This window comes from Lissotriton vulgaris, chromosome 5 (assembly GCF_964263255.1).
Source record: "Lissotriton vulgaris chromosome 5, aLisVul1.2, whole genome shotgun sequence".
Lineage (NCBI taxonomy): Eukaryota > Metazoa > Chordata > Amphibia > Caudata > Salamandridae > Lissotriton > Lissotriton vulgaris.
This window is the reverse complement of record NC_141693.1, coordinates 709,305,088-709,332,845: the sequence shown is the minus strand read 5'-3', so window position 1 is coordinate 709,332,845 and position 27,758 is coordinate 709,305,088. Positions and strand designations below refer to the sequence as shown.

The following is a 27,758-nucleotide window of genomic DNA, read 5'->3' as shown; positions in this document are numbered from 1 at the left end:
CATAATTTCAGAAGCACCTTCATTAAGCTGGTGCTTGAACAATGTGTGGCTCACTTCACAACACAATTCACTGCGTAATTACAGACGCACCTTCATTAAACTGGTGCATGACCAATGAGTAGCTATCTCACTTCACAACCCACTATGTAACCCCTTGGCTTCAGTAGGGGATTGTACACTGTGAGATTCCCTACATATGCATGGTATATTCACGTGTACTAGATGGCAGCTATTCTATTCCACTCAATAACATCATTGAGACCCTGACGGTCCGTGCCCTCTTCAAAAATCCGGTACAAAAGGGGGTGGTGATGGATGGAGCATCTGAATCAATCAAACACTCACACCCAGTCAAAAGATCTGGGTTTAATCCATCACCGTTCTTTAGCCCACTCTGCCACCCCAGTTCAGATATGGCTATGTGCAAATCAGTCTGACCCTGTGCCTCATGGGAACTGTCCAGCCCGAACTGCCAAGCCATGTCTTTCCTGGACCATAAACAAGCTTCCGAGGACCGGTTTCTGGCATTCCAGCCGTCTACAGCCCGGCTTGCTTGAATCCAGTGGCAAAGTGAGCAAGGGACTCACGTCTGAGCATACCCTGCCACACATATGGCGGCCAAAAGCGGTACATAAGGGGGTGGTGATGGACGGAGCATCTGAGTCTCTTGGCTGTATTGATGATCAGGATAAGCCAGTCCCTGGTGCACTTGTTTGCTATATAGCTCCAGTCCACCCGGAACTGCTTATCCTCCAGGAATATTTTGGCTTCCAACCTCACCAACAGGCTGGCTGGTGCTGCCCCGGCCCTTAGATATTCAGTCATCAATGCTCCTGAATTGCCGTTTTCTCAGTGTTGACAATTTCTCCCATTCATCCCGGACCGTATTTGTCCCTCCCAAAGGTGTATCCCGTAATAGGGATGGTCCTGCCAAAATAGATGCTATATGGTCATCTGTAAATGCAAGGCAAACATTTGCCATGTTAATTCCCTCTAGGTGACTAAGTGCAGTTGCCTTTAAGCCCACCCAAGACACTACAATTAAAATCAGTAAGTGAGGAAGACTGCTCCTCACTCTTGTGAGTCCCAACTGGGACCTGTTTTAAGCGTTCTGTGGCCCTCACGGCTAGGCTGCCGTTCACAATACTCTCAACTACAAGGAGCCTCACGGGGAAGAGAAGAACAAGGTATACAGGCCGCCCCCCACTCAAAATATCTTAAACAAACAATGGCCTACCCTGATGCAGTATGGAATCAAAGACCCCCACTTGCTATACCTTGATCTATTCAACAGAGGGTGTTGTACAACCTTCTATCTACATGTGCTAAATAAAGTCACCATTTTGAAGATAAAAAGATAAAACAGATAGTATGTGTGCGTGAACCCCATGTGCTGATCCCACATATCACTAGACCTTTCTCAGAGGGTGAAGCCTTAAAAAAAAAAAAAAGGGGGAGGGAAGTGTAGGAAGGTGGACACCCGACTATGATTACCCCAGATTTCTTGCCTTGTGTTTAGCTGGTTTTCGACTTAGTTAGCCTGGGGCCCTGATTAGCAGGGAACCAGGCCATCTGCTCTTTCTGTAAAATGGACTCCATGCACCCTAGGTACATAACCAATCTGGTACTGGACACCTTATCAGCCCCTGTACAGTGCTCTATAGGTGCCCAGGGCATAGGTGCATCCAAGGCCTACCAAGGGCTGCAGCATATCTTTTGCCACCCCTGGCTGGACCTTAAATTGACACAACTGGCTGATCACTCAGTAGGGCAAGGTGGTGTAATCACCCCTTGCTTAGATATAGTATACCTCTATCTAAACCTATATCTGGACACATATATACCTATAAGTCACTCCTATGGCAGGCCTTAACAATCCTGGAGGCAGAGTGCTTGGTTTTATGTGAGATGGTGCACTAGCATGAGCTGAGCCTGTCTGCTGCTGTCGGGACCAACTCCCTTAGTTGTTCCGGGATATTGCCATACCATATACTCTTAAGTGCATTTATAATCCATCGCGGTTATGTGCTAACTTTGGTTTGGCTTTATCAAAACATGTCGTGTAAGGTGTCATACAATTTGGAATACTACCCCCTCGCCAGTCCTGGTGACGGGGGTAGCATTCCACCCCTCTAGAGGGAGAAGACATATTACTTTGCTAAAACGCGGTTAATTCTAACCAGAGCCTCAGCATCACAAAATGGATGCTGCTGCCACCGACACGAGTCTGACCTTCTGCTGCTGACCGAAACTTGGCAGAGGAGGCCTGGACAAAGGGTTTCCTGTCGCAGGGGAGGTGCTACACCTCCCCAGACAGGCGATAGTGTATTTAGGCAGGGTGGGTTGAATGAAACTAGACACTGCCTGGGGAGCACAAGGCTTCCCCTTGCATAATCCGGTCAAACCGGTTCTGGGGCACACCAGTTCCAGCGTGACCCTGGACAAAGGCAAAGGGGTGTAACCACCCCCTTCCTGGGTCCCACCCATAGGAGGGACCTAGCAGGTAATCCAGCCCCCCAGTTTGGTATAAGAGTGGGAGCAGTGCTAGTGCACACAGATTATCCTGACTGAAACTTATGAAACGAAACTCTGGACCCTTCGACATCCTACTCGACGTAGAAGACTGAAGAATCTCCCTTGTGGTCAAGGAGTGACCACCCTGTGCAAACAGGCACCATCCAGCGCGTCACCGTTTGCTTTGTTGCAGTTCCTGCCGGAACTCGAGCGACAGAGATTGACAAGACCCAGCGTTCCTGCCTTCTTACAGCCCGATCCACAGTCCCAGCGAATCTGAGACCCATGGAGGCGACCTGAAGCGTGGGGCCGGCCATCTTGGAAAAACCACGAAGTGCTGACGTGCAGCTCCCGAGGCTCCCTCGACGCTGTGCATTGGGATTTGAGAAGCCCCAGCCCTGAGCATCTTTTGCCCCGAAGCTCACCCCTCCACACTCAACGAGTGCTGCGTGGGGCCCTTTTGCATTTTCCTGCTGAACGCGTTGGTCCGGTCGCTTGCCTGTTGGCTAGCGGCCCCAGTACTGACGAACCTTTGAATTTGCTCTGCCAGTCTGGTTGCTCTGGACTGGCCCTCGCTCCCCTGAAAAGGAGCACCCGCTCTGACCTTGCTGGTCCGAGTAAGAAGCGATCTTCGAATCCTGCGTGGGTTGCGCTTGCCAAGGTTTGTCTGCTCCAATCCGGAAGCCGACACCGCCGACAGCGAGAGCCTTCGTGGGACAGCTTGTGGTCCACTCCTGGACATCCGCGGTGCCCCTGAGTCCACGTGTCAGCGGATACAAGCCTCGACAACCACCTGATTGCGCCAGACATTGCCTGGTTCCTTCCTGGTTCCACCCTAGTCACTGCTGAGTGACCCAGACTCTGTCCCCTCTGCTTTCAGGTACCCTTCAGCTTCGATCCGCCCTTGGATCGCACCGGACACTTCTCTTCAGGACGCCTGCAGCATCATCATCTCCAGGCACCATCAGACTGCGTGACGAAACCCAACACACTTTGGCACCTACGCACCCGCTTCCTGTGGGTGAGGTAACTCGTGAACGCCGGTGCTCCTGTACTGGTACACACCTCTAGTGTCTAAGTCTAAAGTTTTGTCCTTCTAGGTCAGTCGGAAGACTCTTAAAACAGTAACTCGATAACTTTTACGCACCATTGACTTTGCATTTGTGCATGTGTGTGCTTTCAGCGCTGCACCCGATTCCCGCGGGCTTTTCCCGATTTCAGCATTGCTAGTCTCGATTGGTCCCAGTGATTCCCCAGGCCCTAGGCCTGACCACTGTTCGAGTAGTGATACTTATACCACTATTTTAGTATATGGTTTGCGTGGCCCCTGGGCCTAATCCATAAGTGTGCAACTTTCATATGTTTAACTGTGCTTTTGTTTAAACGCGTGTGCCTCTGCACTCCTAAAGAGTACAGAGGATTGTTCTAGTAATAAATACATATATTTTTATAATATATAACGTGTGTGGTGTCCTTTCATTTGATATTACAGGATTGTGATTGGTAAAACAGCTCGCTTAACACGACCTCTTGAGTTAAGCCTTTAAGGCTGCTTAGTCCATGCTACCCTTGGATAGCTTGTCTATAAGGTTGACTTACAACCAACACCATAAGGGATTGTTTGGACTGATACAAACTGCCCCCAGAATTGGAGACAAAATATATCAGGCCAACTTCTCACAGGAAGTTGGCAGAGCCTCACGGGAGAAACACCCGGGGGAGGATTTTACAGGCCGGTACTAGTCTGTGTCCTCACGTTCTCATCATCAGCATCTGCCAACCGGTAAAAAAAACGGGGATATAAACAGTGCAGAAAAAGAAAAACCTGTGTTAGGTGTAAGTGACCCACTGTGGAGCAGGGGACGAACCCCAATATAAACCCCATTGACAACATTGCGGTCAACCTGTAGCATTACCCACTCACGGAAAGTGAAAATGCAGTTTTGAACAAAGGTTTGGGGTACGTCCCGACACCTAAACACGACAGTTTTCAGTTGAGGGGTAAACTTAACGGAGTACTGCGCAAGATAAAACTTCGAAAATTCTTCGAAGGGAAGGAATTGACATCGACCACTACCTCTTTTTGCACGGATTTACGCCGACCCTCAAACTTCACGCCCCTTAATCACTAAGTGGGCCCAGAAGTGAAGGTCTTTGAGCAGAAGGTCCTTAAAGATATTAGTGACCTCGAACACAAACAACAAACAAAGAGACACAGCAACATGTCCAAAACAGATTGGATGGCTATCAAATCTCTAATTGACAATAGCGCTATCTCCATCAAACCGGCCGATAAGGGCGGGGCGGTGGTGGTGGTGATGAACACCACGGATTATGAGAGCGAAATGAGTAGACTGCTAGGAGTTAGAGAACATTACAAACCGCTCACCAGAGATCCCACCGAGGAGTTACAGACCATCCTACACTCCATGGTAGCGGCTGCTAGGGAAAAGAAATGTCTGACAGCCAAAGAAGCAGAATTCCTGATCAATCCATCGCCCAGGGTACCGGCATTCTACATCGTGCCCAAAATACACTAAGTACAATGGCCCCACCCTGGGCCGCCGATAGTATCCGGTATTCACTCAGTACTTGAACCCCTGTCCCAATTCTCTGATTTTTTTCCTCCGAGAAGGCATGGTTTCGCAATTATCTTACGTACAGGATACAACACACATACTTAGACACCTACAGACAGTGACTTATGATCCTGGCGAACAATGTATAGTGACGATTGACATCGAGTCACTTTACACGAACATCCCCCAGGAGGCGACGCTGGTGGCAGCAGCCCTCTCCTTGGGGGAATGTGAGTGGTTTTACGACACTGCACCAACATTTGTACTGCAAGGCATTGAGATTGCGCTGACACGTAACTTCTTTGCGTACAAAGATCAGCTGTACATCCAAATATCAGGGACCTCGATGGGGGCAACTTGTATTTGGAAGGGTTCCGAAAGTGAACTGGATAAGTTCCTGACGTGGCTAAACAGCCTTGACAGATGTCTTAGATTCACATGGAGTGTGGATCAGCATAAAGCTACGTATTTAGACCTGGACATACAGGCCACAGACAACAAGCTTACAACGACGGTCCATCAGAAGCCGACCGATAAGAATTCTTTGCTGCATTACAGGTCCTTTCATCCCAGAGCCCTACGGGATAACCTCCCAGTGGGACAATTTTTGAGGTACCGTAGAAATTGTACGTCGACAGGAAGCTTTTTAGAACAAACTGAGGAACTAGCCAGTAAACTTACCTCAAGGGCCTATCCACAGAAGGTAGTGAAACAAGCACGTAAGCGGGCACTCAATACTCCAAGGGAAGCTTTACTGGAAAGACATACCAGAGAACAGAAGGAATGCATCCCGGTGGTCACCACTTTTGTTCCCCACTCCACGAAAATCCGCCAGATAATCTGGAAGCACTGGCATCTGCTGAGTACCAACACTATGCAAATGCAGCAAACTAGATTTGCTTTCAAACGGTCTTCCAGCCTCACGGACCGTTTGGTCCACACACTTCCGGTACCACCGGTGAAAGATTCTGGCATGCCCCCGGGACACTACCCTTGTGGGGGCTGCACAGTGTGTGTACTCACTACTAAATCCAAAGTGATTACACGATCCAATGGGAAGACCTGGCATCTGAACAGTTTTAGTAACTGTAATTCCACCAACGTGATTTACAGACTTACATGCCCGTGCGGGATGCACTATATAGGTCTCACGACAAGAAAGATCAAAATCAGGATCCCGGAACATCTGAGCATGCTAAAAGCAGCCAAATTGACAACCAAACTGGTGCAACATTTCACCACACAAAAACACCAACCCAGGGACCTGCGGTGGCTCGTGATTGAGAGGGTGTTGGGAGACCAGTTTAATATGGAGAATAGACTCCTTAGAAAAGAGGCACGCTGGATTTTTGAAGAGGGCACGGACCGTCAGGGTCTCAATGATGTTATTGAGTGGAATAGAATAGCTGCCATCTAGTCCACGTGAATATACCATGCATATATAGGGAATCACACAGTGTAAAATCCATTACTGAAGCCAAGGGGTTACATAGTGGGTTGTGAAGTGAGATAGCTACTCATTGGTCATGCACCAGTTTAATGAAGGTGCCTCTGTAATTACGCAGTGAATTGTGTTGTGAAATAATAATTTTTTATTTGTTTGATTACTTAAAATCTTACAAAAAGCAGGTTAAACATTTGCAGTTCTAAAAAATTCAAAACACTATCTATATGTTCAAATAATTTTCATCAATCTGATATAAAAGTCAATGGATTAAAATTGGATTTTTGGTTAATTCAATAGGTTCATATTCACACTTCTCATAAATTAATCAAGTACAAGCTTGCAACTTTTTTTGGACCATAAATAGAAATTTAACAAAAGCTGAGTTCATTGGCAAGTCATCTGGGTTTAAGCTTGCCACTAGTGCCTGCCTACAAGTCCTAACACCACGTTCATTAAACATTTTCTTGAGTGTGCTTTTTCTTTCCACTTTCAAGTCAGGACAAAGACACAATAAGTGTAAGAAGGCTTCTTGACCCGACTTACATAGTCTACATAAGCAGTTTGTCTGATAGTTTCCATGGTGCCAAGTGGTATAAGCCCGGAAAATGGCCAAACCTAGCATTCATAAAAACTTGCTCGTTTTTTTTTTTTTTACCAGGAAGTTTCCAGGTAAGTTTGAATCTTCTTTTTTTTTTTTTTAAGCCATTCACAATTGGCCATGCGTGCTTTCGTTTAACAAAAATGTCTTTGTCCATTATCAAGGAGGGATAACCAGTTAATTTATTTACCGCTTTTTTGAAACTTTCCTGCGCAACAGTGGTGTTCCAGATAGGTGTTATACCAAACTCTTCAATTGCTAGATTTAAGTAAGAGCTGGCAGTTAGCGACCGGTTATTTTTTATTTCAAACCACAGTAGACAAGACATTTCATTGTCATGATCGTTTTTTATTCTATTCCACACTTTCATTGTGTTCCCTTTCCTTGCACAACATTGGTTGTTTAGCCCAAATTCCAATCGCACTTGGGCTTGAGAAGCATTCTTAGGAAGAGAAAATAAAAAATTCTGTACGTTTTAGCAACTGAGGTGTTAATGATGTCTGCGTCTTTTCCGTTGAACACCTCACTGCCATACGTTAGAGTTGGCAGTAACTTTGCTGCAATTGTTTTTAATAGAGGGCGATAGGACAAGTCTCCAATGGTTCTCTGAATTGATCTAAATGCACCAATGAGGGGGTTTGCTTTCCTTTTAATGTAGAGTTTGAGTCTCGAACTTGCCGTTATCATTGAACGTTACTCCCAGGTACTTATAGTCAGCTACTCGCTCCAATTTGTTTCCTTGCAGGATCCATTTGTGTGCGTTCGTTTGTTTTTTGTAATTACCATCACCTTGGTTTTGGCTTCGTTTATGTGCATACCGTTTGCCTCAGAATACTTAGAGATGCCATCTATCAGTCGTTGCATTCCCACCTTTGTACAACTTAAGAGTATGACATCATCCGCATATAGTAGACTCGATATCTGAGTTTGAGCTAACCTTGGGGGGGTGGGCATTAATTGGTTTTAATTCGGTGGTAAGGCCAGCTAAAAATAAATTAAATTAAAAATTAAGGAAGCCAACACACATCCCTGTTTGAGGCCACTCAATGTTGGAATTATTTTGGTCAATGTTGAGCCGTTACCCGTCCTAACTCTAACCCAGGTTTCGGAGTGCAAGAGCTTTATCATCTTTAGTAGGTTTTCTGATATACCTTGTTTAGTTAGTTTGACCCATAAAAGTTCTCTATCAACACAATCGAAGGCAGATTTAAAGTCTACGAAACACAGATATAAAGGTTGTTTAGCTAACATTGCTTTTTGGATTAATAGTTAATGTTAAAAGATTTGTGGTCGTACCTAGGCCTTTGACAAAACTGGTTTGATTTGGGGGTAATACCCGATTCTCTTTTGCCCAATCAGTTAGTTTCGCCAATAAAATTCCAGCAAACAGCTTTGCATCCGTGTCCTGCAAGGTAATTAAGCGATAATTTTCTGGTTGTTGCCAGTTCCCTTTTTTAAATATGGGGGTTATAAGCGATCCTTTCCATGATTTCGGGATTTGTTCCCTCTGGACAACTTCATTAAAAATATCTGTTAGATAGATTGACCAGAATTCAGTAGCTTCTTTGAAAAGTGCAAAAGGAATGCCATTTGGTCCGGGGCGCTGTCTTTTTGTTTTTTTATTAGGCTTGCTGCTTGACTTTTGGTTATTAGGATCTCACTGTCTCCTACTTTATCAACGTTTGTGGAACTTGGGTTGACCATACGTTGCATCAAAGACGGTTGGTTTGGATTTAGATGTGCTTAAAGGAACGTCACCCATTGTTCTTCGGATAGACTGGTTCCAATTCAGTGTTTATTCGGTCGAGCTAGGCCGTTAATTAGTCTCCAGAACTCCCTTGATTTTGACAATGTGCTTGCGTGGAATATTTTTGTCCACAGGTCTTGTCTGTGAAGTGAGATAGCCACACATTGGTCATGCACCAGCTTAATGAAGGTGCTTCTGAAATTATGTATGCAATAGTAAAAACCTACATCACATAAAAATTCTTCTTCCTAAAAAGTGTTTCCTTTATGTAAAATTATTAACTTGGTTCTTTTAAAAAAAGGCGGAACGGGCCACTTTAGAATATAAATGTATGAGACACACAGATACAGACTACTAAATACCCCTTGAAATCAAGTCACAACTTGATCTGTAAATACACTGCTCCGTAACCATAGATGTGCAGATTAATGAAGTAAAGTGATAGTCTTACCAACTATAACCCCGTTCCAAGATGGCCGCCACGCGGCCGGCAAGCGTCTAGTCCGTCTACCACATTAGTGTGTGATCTGGGCGGTACTATAGACGCTAGCATCATGTGACCGGGTCCCCGTCTACAAAATACAAACACCGGAGAGACTTTCACTATCGGCAGGTGAGCGGAGGCCATTCCTGTACGTAATACTGGTAAGGAGATTAATCTTTAAATCAGAAGGGCTTTGTAGGAGGCTTCTAAGGCCCTGGGACATAACAGAATTCAGGCCGATGAGAGAGGTGAACAAGAGGGCGGGTGTAGCCCTCTGTTGACACGCGCCACGCTTCACGATGGGGTGTTGTCCTTTGAAAATGTTTGCACACATGAACGCGATATTCCCCTATCTGCTACCAGTTCTAAATCGGATGACGGGATACATTAACTGAAAGTACCCAGTGGGCTACAGTAGTCTGGCATGGCTATATAAGGGCTCATAGAGAACACCGGTATGGGCATATATGCAGGAGTAACACATGAGCATTGAATGAGGGGGGCACGCGAGCGCCATATTTACTGTGCTTTTCCATTTTTGTAGACACTGACCAGAGGGCGGTTCACGGAACCCATTCTAAGTTGGAGGGTCCAACCATCCCGGATTCTTCTACGGGGGCCTGGTAGGCGCAATCTCAAAAGGCCACCTGGTAATGTATGAATTATACCCAGGATGCTGCGTGTGCAATTGCCGCTTTGAATTCCCAGAGAGACACAGTGAGTAAATGTTGGTATGTGTGCTTTTATCCCACGTACAACCACAGGTACAATAAAGGGAGAATCAAGAAGTGCAGAATTCACGCTGACCCAAAACCCTGATGAAATTGCCGGTAAAGGAAACTTGCCGGTGAAACATGTTGGTTGTTTTAAATAAAGCGGGCACCCAGCACGGAATAAAGTTGGACTAGCCAGTGTAGCCTAGCTCTTTTTAAGGTGGTGGGACCAGATCTCAAGCATATGAGTTTGGCATACCACAGTGGGTCACTTACACATAACACACACAGGTTTTTCTTTTTCTGCACTGTATATATCCCGTTTTTTTTACCGGTTGGCAGATGCTGATGATGAGAACGAGAGGACACAGGCGAGTACCAGCCTGTAAAATCCTCCCCCGGGTGTTGCTCCCGTGAGGCTCTGCCAACTCTCACCCCCCCCCTTTTTTTTTCTCAAGGCTTCACCCTCTGAGAAAGGTCTAGTGAGGTGTGGGATCAGCACATGGGGTTCACACACACATACTATCTGTTTTATCTTTTTATCTTCAAAATGGTGACTTTATTTAGCACATGTAGATATAAGGTTGTACAATACCCTCTGTTGAATAGATTAGGGGTCTTTGATTCCATACTGCATCAGGGCAGGCCATTGTTTGTTTAAGCTATGATATAGCCATACCATATACTCTTAAGTGCATTATAATCCTCGCGGTTACATCCTCGCGGTTAATGCTAACTCCGGTTTGGCTTTATCAAAACAGTCCTGGCGGCAGGGGTAGCATTCCACTGTTCTAGAGGGAGAAGACATGTAGTTGTAGCTTTACCCGGTTAAAGTTAAACAGAGCCTCAGCATCACAAATTGGATGCTGCTGCCACAGACACGAGTCTGACCTCCTGTTGCTGGATGAAACTCTGGCAGGGTAGGCCTGGACAATAGGTTTCCTGCCTTGGGAGGTGCTAGCACCTCCCCAGACAGGCTATAGTGTATTGGGGCAGGGTGGGTTGAAAGAAATGAGACACTACCTGGGGCACACAAGGTGCTCCATGCATAACCTGGTTCAAACCAGTTGCTGGGGCACTCCAGCCCGGGCTCTGGCACGAAACTGGACAAAGGGAAAGGAGTGTAACCACCCCCTTCCCAGGTTCCACTCATAGGAGGGAACTAGCAGGTAATCCAGCCCCTTAGATTCGTATAAAGCTAGGAGCTGTGTCTAGAGACATTAGATTATCCTGAACTTAAACTCTGAAACGAAACTCTGGACCTTCGACATTCTACTGCAACTAGAAGACTGAAGAATCTCCCTTGTGGTCTAGGAGTGACCACCCTGTGCAAAAAGGCACCATCAGTGACTTGCCGGTTTAGTTTGTTGACGCTCCCGCCAGAACCCGAAGACTTAGCGATGCAGCCTCTGGACTTCCAGACTTCTCTAACTTCGACCCACATCCACAGGAAAGCTGAGACCCGTGGCCGACACGAGAGACGTGGGACTGGACAACCTGCAGTACCTGCTTTTTGCTAACTGTGCAGCTTCTGAGGCGTCCTCGAAGTTGTGCATTGGGACTTGAGAAGCCCCAACCCCGAGACGTAAGTGCACCGAAGCTCAGCTCTCCACACTCCACGAGTGCCACGTGGGGCCTGTGCCTGCATTTCTCCTCTAAGCGTCTTCGCGGTTGCTAGCCCATTGGCAAGTGGTCCTCCTGAAGACATCCTTTTGAATCTAGACCGCTTGCCTGGTTGCTCTGGGCTTGTTCCTGCTTTCCTGTAAAGGGAAGCTCCCCAGACCTTGCTGGTCTGAACAGAAGCCGATCTTCCCTTCCTGCGTGGGTTGCCTTTGCCAAGGGTTGTTGACTCCAATCCGGAAGCAGACACCGCCAACAGCAAGATCCTTTGTGTGACAGTCCGTATCCAGCTCCTGGTCGTCGTCGACGCCTCCTGGTCCACGTGGCTGCAGAGACCAGCTTCACTTCTTCACCTGTTTGCATCTCGACATCGCCTGGTTCCTTCCTGGTGCCTTCCTGGTCACTGGCTAGTGACCCAGACTCTGTCCCCTCTGCTTTCAGGTTCTTCACTGCTCCGATCCACCCTTGGATCCATCCGGACATCTTCCTCCTGGTCGCCTGCAGTATCTTTGTGCAGCTCTCCATAGGATTTGATGACGAAATCCGACACAAAAGAACACCTATGCACCCGGCTTCCCTGGGTGAGGTAACTCGAGTACTCCGGTGCTCCCGTGGGTAATAACTATCCAAGTGTCCTAGTTTAACTGGGTTTTCCCGTAGTCCATCCGGAAGTGCCCGAAATCAACGACTTTGTAAACTTTACGTTCCCATTGAAAGTCTGTAGCCCCAGCTTTTTCCTAGGCCTATTCACCTTTCCTGATGTGGATCTTATACCACATACTTAGTATATGGTTCGTGAGGCCCCTAGGGCAAAATTGTGTTTGTGCAACTTATAGTATGCTTATTGAGTCACTTGTGCTGTATCTCGAACTCTGACCTCCATAAAGAGTGCAGAGAGGTTTTGTTAGTAATAAATAAATATATATTTGATATATACCTTGTGTGGTGCCCTTTCATTTGGTATTCAAGAGGTTATTATTGGTAAAACAATTGGCTTCACATGCTCTCTGAAGTATTAGCCTAAGACTGCTTTGTCCATGCTACCACTAGGATAGCTGGTCTATACGGTTGACTTTACAACCATCACCATAAGGGTTGTTTGGACTGATACAGGGTGCCCACTAGAATAGTGGACATCACATATCAGGCCAACTTCTTACAGTCCCAATTCCGCAGGACACCAGTAGTCGTTCCACAGGGAAGTGTTGTTCCCAAAGATTAGTACCTCTGTTTTGTCAGTGTTCAGTTTAAGGCAGATGTTTTGGATCCTGTGAGCAACGCTGGTCATGCACAAGCGAAAGTCTGCGGATAGAGAGGATATGCTGGGTGTTGTCTACGTAGGATATGACGTTGAGTCCCTTGGTCCTGACTATGTTGAACCGGGGGGGTCATGCAGGTGTTGAATAGGGTGGGGCTGTGGAATGACCTTGAGGGAACGCTGCAAATGATTACTTGAGATCCAAGGAGGAAGGCGGACTTTCTGGGTTCTTCCGGTTAGGAAGGATGTGATCCATTTAAAGGCATACTCTTGGATCCCAATCTGATGGAGCCTCTTGATCAGGGTGTTTTGGGACACTGTCGAAAGCTGCTGAGAGGTCGAGGAGGAACAGGGTGGCCGTTTTTCCTTGGTCTAGGATAGTCCTGATGGCTGCGATTATGGTGGTTTCCATGCTGTGTTTGGAGTGGAAATTAGATTGGGATGGGTCCAGAAGGTTGTTATTCTCTAGGTAGTCTGTGAGCTGGCAGTTGATTGCCCTTTCGAGGACCTTGGTGGAAAAAGGGAGCAAAGAGATAGGTCAGTAGTTCTTGAGCTACTTTGAGTCTGTGGATGGTTTCTTGAAGAGGGGTTTGACTTCAGCGTGTTTTCATTCTTTTGGGAAGGTGGCTGATGAACTGAAAGTGTTTAATCTGGTGGTGAGATAGTTGCTGATAGTCTTGTTTCCGAAGTGACCAAGTGGTGGGGGCAGGGGTATGTGGGTGTTCCTGAGTGGCCGTGGTGCTCTGCGTAGTGAGCTGTGCTCCATGTAGTGTTCTGGGGGTTGAGGTAGGCGTTTGTGGTGGTGAGGAGGCTAGGAATGCTGCCACCAGACGGTTGGGGTAAAATTGTTTGTAGATGTAGGAAATCTTGTAGTGGAATAAATCAGTCCGGGTGTTGCAGAGATCTTGCGAAGGGTGAAGATATTTTTGGCTACTGAGGGATTGAAGAACTTCTTGACGATGCTGAAGAATTCTTTGATGTGAGCTGGCTTAGAAGCAGTCGGCCAGGCCGTTCTTTTTTGTTTCTTTCTGGAGTTGGTGGCAGTGGTTGAGCGCTTCTTGAAGGTGGCACTGTCAGTTGGCTCCTTGCTAGTGTGCCACTTCATTGGCAGGGTCCTAGGTTTACCTAATCTAGACAATACTTGCTTTGGCAGGCAAGAGAGGGTGAAAGTGGTATTAAGTGCTGCCTTTGAAAGCATTGTGGATTAACAACATCCAGACCTCATGATTGTGCAATGTGGTGGCAACGACCTAGGCACAATTACAGGGGGTAGAACTGGAAATCCTAATGAAGGATAGCTTTGCTAAATTAATGTCACTTTTTCCAAATGCTGCCTTGGTGTTCTCCAACATTTGTCAAAGACACAAGTGGCAGGGCTCAACCCATTATTATCCGTAGATGGAAAACCCAGGAAACATGTCAATAAAGCTGTTTCTGCATTTTCCAAGACCACAACATGGACTTTATATACTATAACACCTTACTTTTTTAAATGTACAGAATATATTGAAAAGCAAAGTCCATTTAATAGACACAGGCAGCAGGGTGTTCCTTAACAACTTAAGACTGCATCCCGTTCTATGTGTAATTATCATCTACACACCTTAAATGTAAAGGCTCTATTCGGAGTCAACCCTTTTCCTAAACCTTGGTTCATTTTGTTTTCAAACCCTTTTTTCTAATTTCTCACTCTGATCCGCCGCAGATCCTCTGCCAAATAAGGGGTTCGCCGGGTATGTTGCAGGGGGATCCGTTCCCAACCAATAGCACACATTCAATTCAAAACAACAACCTATTTAATACAAACCTATTCTATTTTAATTCATATACCCTTTTAACTGCCGTGTTTGAGTACCTGTCTAGTGCCTATGTGGATGTATGAGTGTTTTTTGGGATCTGTGATTTGGGTGACTGTATGGGTGTGTGAGTAAGTGTGGGTGTGTAAGTGGTCTGTGTGTGGCTGTAGGCAGTCTGTGGCTGTATGGGTGTGTGTGTGGGTGACTGAGTGGTTGTGTGGATATGTGGTGGGTGTTGGTGCTTGTATGGGAGTGTGAATGGGTGTGCAAGTGGTTTTCTGGGTATCGGAATGGGTGTGTGACTGACTTTGTGGTTGTGTGAGTGTGTAAGTGAGTGTTTGTGTTTTGGTAGGTGTAAGTAGCTCTGTGAGTAGATGTCACGATCTGTATGATTTTGTACAGGGGTGTTTGAAATCCTGTGTTGGTCTGTGAATGGATGTATGGTTCTCTGGGTCTGTAAGTGGGTGTGCGAGTGGCTGCAAAAGTCTATAAATGAGTGTGTGAGTGGTTGTGTAAGAGTGTATGAGTGAGTGAGTGTGTGTATGTTAAGTGGGGGCTGGAGCCGCAGGTCCGCCGTAGAGTCACACAGGAGTCCACACCGAGCCGCATGGTAGATCCTGCTGATCCTCACGCTCCCCCCCCCGCCCCTCCCCCCCAAAAACATTTATGGAATTTTTTTTCCCCACGAGGGGTCCCTCACATACTTCTCCCTCAGTCCCATGGGGTCAGGATACCGCTGTCCTGTCCCCTTATATCCTGCTTCTATTTGATCCCCCTCTCTCTGCACTCCCACGAACAGTGTCCAGATTCATAAAATTACAGCCACAACTTTTCTCTCCAGTTGTGGCCAGCCAATTATGACATTGGTGTCGGAGCTTGGGTCTGCGGATCCACCGATCAACCATGGTGGAGACGCATATTTAGATATACATAAGTCTTTTTTCTTTAATACCTCTAAAACCAATGAACAGATATACACCAACTGTGGAGTGGGGGGGGGGGGTGCGTATGTGTTAGGTCAGCATTTCCATTGGAAATGTGTTTTTTGTTTTGCTAATAACTGCGGCACCGTTTGATGAATCTCCACAAAACCTTCCAAAAAGTGCTCTTTTTCCCCTAGTTTGTGCATGGAACGTTTTGAGCTAATCTGTCAAACAAGGGCCGCAAAAAGAGGGATCCCAAAATGCATAGACTTCTTTAAGAAGCACTACCGCAAAAACTGCTTACAGAATTACAACAAATTTGTCAGCAGGCTAGGTCTTGGTCTGCAGATTGTGCTTTTTGTGATTTACTGTAAACCCATTCAGTGATTTTTATAGAAATTAAGGTTTAAACATATATGTAGAAGGATCCAGTAGTTAGGCCTTGTAGTCTCAGAGACCCATCTGAGAGAGTCCACTGCATCAAGGGAGCCTCATGCAACGGAGATGTGGGAATGTTCCACTTCCCCTGGGATCGCAGCTTACTCTACTTTGGATGCAGCTTTTACTCGTCCTCCGGTTTGTGCCCCCTTCTCCCTCCCCTTCTCTTTCATACTCTGTCTCTCTCCCTCCCCCACCTCTCTCCCTTCTTTGTCTACTTCCCCTGCTCCTACCCCCTCTCCCCTGAATCTCCCCCATGCCTGCTCTTTCCCTTGCATATATATGTCCTTATTGTTTTTCTCGACCTAACATGTAACTATGTAACTATGCTCTGAAACTGTGTAGTCTTGTAATGATGTAACCTGAAACTATGGTGTGATACTCATGTAAACCGCTCTGATACCTTCGGGTCTAGCCAGCGCTATATGAAACCTTTTAAATAAAATAAAATATGTATATCTTAACAGTTTGGTCCGCGAGAGGCGCTCAAGAGTTTTGCAGAAAAGCAAATTTAACAATAGTGTTCTGATTGACCCTCTTCCCGATTTCCATTTCCTGGGGCTGCATTCTTTCATTAAGGTTAGGCGGACATGCGTCCCCCTCCCCAAGCCATTATTAGCACCTGGGGACCCATTCCGGAGCTGTGATTGTAATTACAAGGGAGGGGGGGCAGTGCAGCACCCCTTCCTGAACCCTTAACATCCCCGGGACCCCAATCCTAGGGGCTGGTTTACTTACTGTGTACTGGGGAGCCCACCCCAGAGAAACAATTTTCCCTGCCTTTGCTGGCAGGTAGCATTTTTTAGGTCTCGCCTTTTCCATTGGAAAATGGCGAATTCAAGTGCTCAAAATACTCGTCAAACCAAGGGTTTTTTGGTGCGGTTTTCTTTGAGTTCACGTGACCAAACAAGCACATTCAAGTCTCAGTACTTGTCATAAACCAACTTTCAAAAAGTGGCATTTTCAGACCTGGATTTAAAAAACAACTTCACTAAAAGATGTGTTTTAAAATTGTCCAGAGGCACCAAACTCCAAATTGTCTATCTGCTCCCAATTGGAAGTTACACTTGTAAAGGGTTACAAGGCCGCTCCAATGCTAACCTATGGGAGAGATAGGACTTGCTGTAGTGAAAACCGAATTTTGCAGTTTTCACCATCAGGACATGTAAAACTCAAAAGTACGTCATACTTTTTAATTACACTGCACCTTGCCCATGAAGCTACCTAGGCCCTACCTTAGGGGTGCCATCTTACATGTAATAAAAGGAAAGGTTTGGGCCTGGCAAGTAGGTGAAATTGACTGGTTGAAATAGCAGTATAAAACTGCACTCACAGGCTCAGCAGTGGCAAGCCCAAGACAGGTTGGAAGGGCTACTCATGCGGGTGGCACAATCAGAGCTGCAAGCCCACAAGTACCACTTGATTTACAGGCCCTGCGCACACACCGTGCACTGTATTAGGGACTGATCAGTAAATCAAAATATGCCAATAATGGAGAAACCAATTTTACCATTTATTAGAGGAGAGAGCATATGCACTTTAGCACTGATTAGCACTGGTAAAGTGCCAAGCGCCCTAAAGCAATAAAAAAAGTCTGAAAATAGAGGGAGGCAGGCAGGCAAAAAGTATGGGGATAACCCTGCAAAAAAGGCCAGGTCCAACAGTTATGCACTAATTGTATAGATGTCCTCCGTTGTACTGAGTTAATAAACTATCAATTATTTCATACTGATGCTAACAGTCAAGGACCCCTGGAAATTAGTCTTACATTGCGTGATGTACATTATGCAGCTCTACCTCTCTCTAAGTGTACTCTCTATCCTTCCACTTTGGTTAAAAAAAAACTCAATGAAGACGTCTGAAATTAAAAATCTATATCAATTAAAAGCTACATATAATTGATCAAAATGTGCCTTGTTGATATGCAAATATACACAGAAGCCTCAAACCAATATTGGTGATTGTTTGCTTTCATAATACAATGCATACAAAAGTCGCTATTTGGAAGTAAAAAAAGCTGATAAACTATTTTTGTGTTTAAAGAATGTCAATTAAAAAATATATATATATTAATAATGAGGAAGTCATTATGGGCAACACAGAACTAAATCATGGGCCCAATTTTTAAATGAATGTCACAGAAGTGCACATTGATGTATATGTCCGTGCTTGGTGCAGATGTACAACTTGCAAAATAGGTCTACAAATGATACTCGTAGCAAACGTTTATGAATTCTATTTTTCATGAGCAAATATACCTGTGCATATTTGCTCATGCACAATTCTTATGAGTAATTGCCGATTCACATGTCCTACAGCCCCCTTTCCCCTCAACAGTGGAAATTTTTATCCTCGACAGATGGACATTTACAAGCTTTTCAAAGATGAGGAGATTGGAGAAGAATTGCTAGAAACCCTTAAACAAGTAAGTTTTTGGGTGCGCCCAGTCATAAAAGATGCAGTTATCAGAGTTCTGAAGTGATCAGAATGCTGCCATAATCGGTCCCCTCACTGCATGGCACTGAAAGAGACAAGTGTATTTTCTTTACAGGACAACTACATTTATGAAGTATCCCGTCCCTTGCACAACAAGATATTTCATAAAAATCCACCCCCTCATCCACCTCCCCACCCACATCCGCGGTAGAAGGAGACAACATGGCCAAAGAGAAGTGAGGGTAAAGAAAAAATGTTCCATGGGCAGGACAAGTACAAGAATAGGGAGGAATATCATTGAATAAAGAGCAAGGAATGGGTAAAGGCAAAAAAAGCCATCTAAACATCAACTAGAAGGTGAATACTTGAAGCCTGAGCTAAACTAGGATTTCCAAGCCCAAAATAAATATTTTTTTATTCTCACCAGATGCTCTCCTGTGACATGCAATTGCTTCTTCATACTTTCCAGTCGCCAACAGTCGATCAGCATTTCTGCATTGCTGATGAGCCTATAAACAAAAAAAATCATACGTCTCATGTTACACTTATTTACAAAAAGAAAACAATGCAAATGCAACATATTAAACTATTACAGCATATCACATATTAAAATTCCATAAGAACGGGGGGCGTGGCTAGCAGCCGAGTAAGATGTCTGCTGAGTGAAGGAGCTCCGAGGAAAACGTAGCCTTCCACGTCAATCCGGTCATTTATCCGATGCATGAATGCACTCCAAGGGCCTGCGCTGAGGTCTGGGAACGAGCGGCTGCTGTAGGACGAAACTCCTCAAGAAAAGCAGCAGAGGGCGAATGGTCTAAAAAAGTGACGCTAGAGGATATAATGGCTGCCCTTTCGAGTGTCCAGACTCCAGTGGGGTCGATCTCCACTGACGTCACCCTACTAAGAGCGGACTTCCAGAAAATGGCGGACAGAGTCACAGAAGTCAAGCAAGTCACCAAAACCTTGGTGACTGACGACAGCACTGCAGAAAGCGATATCCCGACTAGAGGCGGAATATAAGCTACTGGCGGAGAAGCTCGACGACCAAGAAGCGCACTCGCGCAGAAACAATGTCCGCATTCTTGGTATTCCAGAAAGTGAAGGTGTTCCAGCAATGGACCTATATATTGAAGACCTGATATAGACGCGGCTGCAGCCCAAAGGACTCTCCAGTAGAGAGGGTCCATAGAGTTACGGGAGGCAGACCAAAACCGGGGGCGCCCCCCAGACCGGTGCTCGCCTGCTTGTTTAACTTCCGAGATAGAGACGCCATCTTACAGACTGAGAGAGTCTCCCCACCGATTCGAGTCCAAAACTCAATGGTCTCCTTCCCAGATTATACAGAAGCGGTCTCCCGGAGCAGGCGAAGTTTCCTGGAGGTAAAAAAAGCTTTATGGGCTCAGGAGCTGCCCTATTCCATGTTATTTCCTGCGAAACTTAGAGTAGTGGCGGAGGACAAGACATGGTTTTTCGAAACGCCAGAAGAGGCACATGACTGGCTTGAGGGTTGGCGACAAGTGGATAAACCGCGCAGTGGAAACAAAAACCAACACCGACGTGACGAGGAAGCAGACACAGGCAGCCAAGATCCACGACACTCGGACCCAGACTGCTCGCCACGGTCTGAAACAGAGAATCTCTGCCATGGATATAACTACCAGCAAAATGGCACCCAGGAGATAGTTACCCATAAATGAGAAGCCACAGACGCGCCGGCTTTGGACACTAGACTGAAGCAGGCCATGGAGGGGAAGGCCTATGCTTCCCCTTGGACTTCTTACCCCCATCAAGCAAGTACTATGTTCTGGTTTGGGATGAAGCACTCTGCTGAGTTGGGGTGGCCGGCGGTTTCGAGTCTGTCAGGCAGGGAGGCAGGGTGGGAGGGTGGGACAAGGGGTTGGGAAGTTTGGATTATGTTTTTTCTTTGTTCTAGTTTGTAACAGCACTGATGGCAGGGCAGACTATCGACTGACCGGCAGGTTTCCACATGACTTAGTTAGGCAACAGTTCACGCTATTTAAACACCGCATCCATGGCAATACACACCCCAACTGAACGCACCCAGGGCACGGTCCAAGAAGCACAGATGACCCCCCTCGTGCTATTAACGAGGAATGTCCACGGACTTGGAGACAAAATTAAGAGGGGACTGGTACTGCAGGCCCTGAAACGTCAAGGCCCCACATTAGCGCTTTTGCAGGAAACGCACCTCACGGGCACGGTATGTAAGGCACTAGAAAGATGGGGGTATAAGATGGTGGTGCACTCAGAGTTCTCGTCGGGCTCCAGGGGAACGGGCATCCTGGTGTGGAAAAATTCTTCCTTCATAGTCCTCCAAACCAGGAAAGACAACCAGGGAAGATTTGCAGCACTGCAGGGTCAATGGGAAGGCAGGCTTATTAACGTGATATCGGTATACATTCCCCCAGCGCTTCACGCAGTGGCGCTCCCAGCGCGTAGCGTCTTTCTCCTTACACTGCCGTAAGGGGACCTTATCATCGGGGGGACTTCAATGCCACAATGGACGCCAGCCTAGATAAATATCCGGTTAAGACAGACGCCTGGAATCTCTCGCTTACAGAGCTTCGCAGAGACAATAGGACTTGATGTTTGGAAGCACTCCCATCCCACAGCGTGCCAATACACGTTCCACTCCAATGCACCCAACAGTCTGTCCAGAATAGACTATTTCATGATGCTAGACGCCAGCCTGCAGAATGTTGAGGATATAGCGATAAACCCAGGGGCAGCTCTGATCACTCACCAGTAGTATTGACTTTCTCCTACCATCAAAAGTCTCGTCAGAGGATTTATCCTATTTTTCCCGGGTACCTCCAAATTCCAAATATCAGAAAAGACCTCCGTAAAACCACCAAAAACTTTTTTTTGCAGAAAACACTGCATCGGTTAGTTCCCCGTCAATGGTATGAGAAGCTTACAAGAATGTAATTAGAGGGCAAGCAATAGCATCCATCACAGGGCATAAGCGAGAAAAGCAGAAAGAACTACTAGACTTGGAGATAGATTTACACTCGGCCGAAACAGAACACTCGGCAGATCCCACACCTGGCACACTCTGCACCTCAGACAACAACGATACAGAGACTACTTACGAAATAAAACAGTGACTAACCTTGTAGCAACAAGGCATAAGATATAGGACGTAGGGACAAGGCAGGGAAACTGCTGGCTTGGCTGGATAGGCACGAAGGTAGTACTAGGGTAATACGGCAAATAAGGACAACAGAGGGGCGACTCACAACAGACCCCCGGGACATAGTGGACACATTAGCAGAGTATTTCCGAGAGGTTTATACATCGGCATCGGAAATATCAGAGGCTGGGGCCACAGCGTCCTTAACAAATAAAGAAATGCCCAAACTGTCACAGGAGGCTTTCCTGGAACTGGAGGCGGATCTTGCGGAGGACGAGTTGCAAGTAGCAATCCGTTCGCTGCAGTCAGTCAAAGCACTGGGACCCAACGGGATCCCAATAGAATGGTATAAGCAGATGGCAGAAACTGTTTGCCCACATTTACTGAAAATGTACAATGACAGCCTTGAGAAAGGCAAACTATCACTAGACCAACGAATAGCCACAATAGTGGCAATCCTGAAACCCGGTAAGCCCCCGTCCAAGTGCACCTCCTATCGCCCAATCTCTCTGCTAAATGCGGAGGCTAAAATTTTGCCCAACTACTAGCCAACAGATTGATGACACACCTCCCACACTTAATTCACCCGGACCAGTCCGGCTTCATGCCAAATAGGAACACCGCACTAAACCTCAGACGCTTACATGGTGCGCTGGCCAAGGCGCCATCCCTGCCAGAGCTGGCAGTTATGTCCCTAGATGAGAGGATGGCCTTTGATATGATGGAATGGCATTACCTCTTTGCCGTCCTTCCACATCTGGGATTTGGCCCTAAATTTTGTGCATGATCCGCCTCCTATATATGGGGCCTCTAGCTTGTGTAACGGCTAACGGAGACCCATCAGACGCGATACCATTGGCTAGAGCGACGTGCCAGGGATGCCTCCGGTCACCGCTCCTTTTCACATTAGTGTTATAACCCCTAGCGACACTGTTTAGAGGTGCTCCATTATTAAAAGGGATCCGATGGGAGGAAGGATGGGAAGACCGTCTCTCCTTATATGCTGATGACCTACTGGTGTACCTCACAGATCCTGAAAACTCTATACCGGCGCTCCTTGAAATATGTGATAACTTCGGAAAGGTGATAGGGTATACAATAAATTGGTCCAAATCGGTCTTATATATACTGAAGGGCCCCGATCCACAGCTTTCTGCTGATTGCCAACTTGTGGTATCGTGGAATTCATTTAAACACTTAGGTATACACATCACAAAAGATGTAGCGGATTTCTCCTCCAAGAACCTAGCGCCCCTATGGAGCGGTTAAAAAGACGTGATACATTGGGCATCCCTGCCCCTCACACTACTGGGAAAGGCGGCATTGTACAAGATGATGGCCCTGCCCCGGTTTCTATACACTCTCGATAACACGCCCTTTCCAGTCCCGCTCCAATACTTTAACCCCTTCGCTGCTTAGGACGAGCTGAGCTCGTCATCAGGCACAGTGGAGCTGTGCTTATGACGAGCTGAGCTCGTCATGAACAATGGGGTTCGATAATCATCAGCACAGGAGGGGAAAACCATTAGCAGCCAAGGTGTTAAATAGCTGTGCATGTGCCCACACTTCTCTGGGGTAGCAGGCCTGCACTAGTAGCGCAAACAAAACTGCACAGAGGTTGGTATGATGGTGGAAAATAGCGCTCCCCAACATACAGTTGTATTACTGGGCGACACACCTCAAGGTCATTAACCAATTGATACACGCGCCACAGGATGACAGCAGATAGGGCCCAACTAGGAACAGGAAATATGCTTGCAGTCCTACATAACAAAGGGCAAGCAGTGAAACTGAAGGGTTCCACAAAGCATATGGCCATGCTATGGCACACAGCCCAGACACGGTTGGGATGGAAGGGGGTCATCACCAAACTTACCCCATGCTGGGACACTAGACAATTAGGACAGCTGCGAAATAGCAAGGGATTTGAACACGGGACAATATAGGTATCTCCACGGTGGGGGATTTGTGGGACAGAAGGAATGTACTGTCATTTGACCAGCTCCAGCAACAATACGAATTAGGCCTGACTGAGGCTTTCAGATACACACAAATACGTCATGCATTGCTGGCGGTGCTGCCACAAGACACTGAAGTCCCTGAAGCTTCCCCACTGGAGGACCGACTGCTTACAGACCACATGCCAAAACGCGCCACGTCCTTCACATACCGCAAACTGATCAATAATCTGCCAGACCCGACAGTTTCTTTACGGAGCAAATGGGTGGTAGAGATGGGAGACAGATGACACAGAATGGCAGGAGGCCCTGGCCTCGCCCAAGGAGGTAGGAATCCCTGCAAGGCTTCGACTAGTGCAGCTTAAGATCCTACACCGCGTATATTATACCAGGACCACATTACATAAAATGGGAAGGGCGCAGCATCCATATTGCCTCAGAGGGTGCGGGGAAGAGGGTTCTTTTATCCACATAATATGGGACTGTTCGGAAATAGCGGACTACTGGCGGATGGTACTGCAAACCATATCACAGACAGTGGGAGTGTCACTTCTGCGGGAGCCGCGCAGATGCTTACTCAACACATGGGAACCCAGCGATCTCACACGTCATGGGCAAACATGGGTCACGCTGGGACTCATGGTAGCGAAGTGAAACATCGCACAGAAGTGGGGGGCAGTGGAACTGCTTTCGCTGGTGACCTGGTGTAGAGATTTGGACCTTACTATGGTGACTGAAAAGACAGTATATATAAATCAAAGATGCTCCCGGAAATGGACCAAAATATGGGCGGCTTGGAATGCGTACCGGGGAGACATTTGTGATCAGATACCCGATTCTGATGAAGATAGCTCGGATGATAGATAAAGTGATGGATAGGGGATCAGTGTTGGTTGAACTGCCGAAGGGATTATTTGGGGATATTCAGATTGGTATTGGTTTCAACAAAGATATGTGTCAAGAATTATGTAACCTAACTGCAATATGTGATTATTTGCATTCTGTCATCACTGCCGAAGTGTTGAATGAAAACAATAAAAAAAAATTAAAAAATCCATACGAACAAATTACTTACCTTTTAACGCCTTATCCAGTGGAGACTATCTAGCCACAGATTTCTTACCTAAGAATTATCACCAGGCATCAGACTGGATGCAGAATTTTTTGTGAGCAGTACCCTTGCATGCTTCGACTCCATGTGGTGTCTTCTTCCACGACGAAAGTTACATCCACGGTGCCTATAGTGGCGCCACCTCAGCATGCTGACATCAGATTCTTTTCGGGACTTTCCACGTCAGGAATGTGGAGCCACGAAGAAAACTGTGGGTGTGGGAAACTAGGGCCCTGAAAAGGGAATAGTCCTATCCCTAGAAATCGGTTAACAGAGCTGAGAGGATCGTTAAGGAATGTGCGGCTAGATAATCTCTACCAGTTAAGAGATCACTGAAGGTAAGTAACTTGTCCATCTGATAGAAACTTCTAGCCGCAGATTCCTTACCTTAGAACACATACACAAGCAATACCTCTCCAGAGGTGGGTTTGCAAAACAATCTCACCAAAAAGTCCTGTAGGACTAAAAGGGCAATGTGCCTGTCCAGAGGGACCTGACTATCCAGGGAGCAGTGCTTAGTGAACGCTTGCGGAGATATCCACGTTGCTGCCTGACAGATGTCCAGGACCGGAACTCCGAGGGCTAGCGCAGTGGTCGCATCCTTTGCTCTGGTGGAATTAGCATGCAAGCCATCTGGGGATTGTTTCTTGGCCAATGCATAGCAGATTTTAACGTAGTGCACGATCCATATGGAGATGGGCCAGTTCCTACACAGCCTTTCCTTTCTTTGTCCAACATACCCCATGAAGAATTAATCATCCACCCAGAAGTTTTGGGAGCTCAAGCTAGAACATTCTTTTTGGGTCCAGCGGGTGGAGTCTCTCCTCTAGGATCTAAGCGAACTTTGAAAGAAATAACACAAATAAAACTGCAAAATTCTTTCAACGCCTACAATTTTGCACGTGCCTCCATCAATCACAGGTAGGTCATCTTGAACCGTTAAAACAAAGCGATGCACAGGCAATAAAGTTGCTCAACACCATCTTTTCTTTGTAATAAAACAGCTCCTAAACCTTTTGAGCTTGGATATGTGACAACAGTTTCATCCCCTGGTACAAAAACTTGTAAACCGAGAGCAGTCCTTAAGTCTTGCTTGATAGACAAAATCTGTTTGACTGTCATTGTTTCACAGAAATTCTGCTCTTTTAGACACTAATCTTGCTTCAGTAGTTTTGTAAGCATAATTTCGAATGAACGTATTGTAACACTCTACTATTGCAAGAAACTATACCAATGCCTGTTCTTTTGCTGGTTCTTTTAAAGTTTACAATGGTATCAACTAAATCTTTTTTTTTTTTTTTTTTTTTTAAATATGATGATACCTGCTCCAGAAATGTGATGAACCAGGTAGTTTACTTTAACACCAAACTTGCACTTATATTCTTTTGTGACAAACCTACATCTGCTAACTTTTTTATTCTTACTCTGTCATCATTGCTCTTATGTTGTCCTTCCTTCCATCGTTTTAGTAAAGTGCTCCGATATCCTTCGGGATCTTGTTCGCGCTATATAAAACTTTATAAATAACCTCCTTAAAACTTGCCCAACTCTTGTCACGCTCAACCATGTTTCTTCCATACTTCAACAGATCATTCTGATTACTTTTTGTGAACCTGTTGAATAGAGAAAACATTCCAGGCAGAACGACCCAGCCATGTGACATCATGCATTCATAACAATGTACAAACCACTACCAAAACGCCCCAGATACTGTCCCGACAGGCCTGGGAAGCGGAATTAGGCACACCAATACCAGACAAACAGTGGGAATTATGTTGTAAACAAACATGATATATCTCACCGAACAGCAGGTTAAACTGACACATTATAAATTCCTACACCGACTATATATACTACACGCCTGCTAAGCTGTTTGGGCTCCATTTGAGAGATGACAGGTGTGCGCGCTGTAGACAAGAAGGGACGGGATTTCTTCCCTTTGCATGGGAATGTCCACCCGTCAATGACTATTGACAACAGGTATTTATGGCCCTGGAACAAATGGCACTTTCTCACCTCTAGGTTTCCCCGATCACAGACATACTAGGATACTTGGATGTGACTGATAATCCACATAGGAAACTAATAGCTTTCGGCCTACCGGTCGCGAGACGGAAAGTCGCCTGCAGATGGGGCAGGGGCAGAGAACCAACATTTAAAGAATGGCTTAGATATGACAACTTGGCAGGAACAGGCCATTATATATGCAGAATTGCTTCCACCCTCATCGAAACCGAAGGACATTTAGGACCCCCTTAAAACTTCTCTCCATTCCACACACTGTAACAAACGCCTCAGAGACACAGGTGATACGGAATCAGCAGGAGATATAACAAGGTGTACAGGGAGACCGCTATGCTAAGGGACCAACAGAGAAGTGGTGCACCGCTGGTATTTAGCAAGAGCAAGCAGAGGGGATGTAGGTTACTGTTGGACCATCCCCACAGAAAGATCCACACCTTTATATAAGATAATCAGGAAATGTTCAACAAGGTGCCGTTAATGGTTATACTTTGTTTTTGTCCCCGCATGATGAAAATGTCATGTAGCCATGCTAACATACTCTGAAAGTAAGATGTAATGTTATGTATATTATCGCATCATATGATACACCTGGTATGACGTGCGATGTATGGACAATAAGAAAATCTTAATAAAGTTTTAATTTTTGTTGATGTGGAGGAAACCTATCATTCACCTCACAGTTAAGTGCCCTCAAATTGATGCACAGCCAAATACCACCACTTGCTTCCCTGGCTACCACAATGGGGCCAACTATTTCAAACACCCTAATCTCAATTTGTCTTTGTGAGTCAACATGCACACTTTCTTACATGCTTAACAGAATGAATCTAAACATGGCTCCACTTGGTACAACATTACTCTTAAGCTTAATATGGTGTTTTTACCCTTATAAACATCATAAATGATCACTGAACAGATGCTTGCATTCCAACACAATCCGTTTTATTTGGTTGAACT

At 46.0% G+C, this 27,758-nt stretch overlaps 1 protein-coding gene across 1 annotated transcript in view; it reads right to left on the bottom strand.

Moving 5' to 3' along the window:
• NRBF2 (nuclear receptor binding factor 2) overlaps positions 1-27,758 on the bottom strand; it is a 306,700-nt gene that overhangs the window by 195,809 nt on the left and 83,133 nt on the right. Inside the window, exon 2 of the mRNA XM_086922137.1 lies at positions 18,978-19,062. Within this exon, the coding sequence (XP_086778263.1) occupies positions 18,978-19,062 (85 nt within the window). The remainder of the gene's footprint in view (positions 1-18,977; positions 19,063-27,758) is intronic.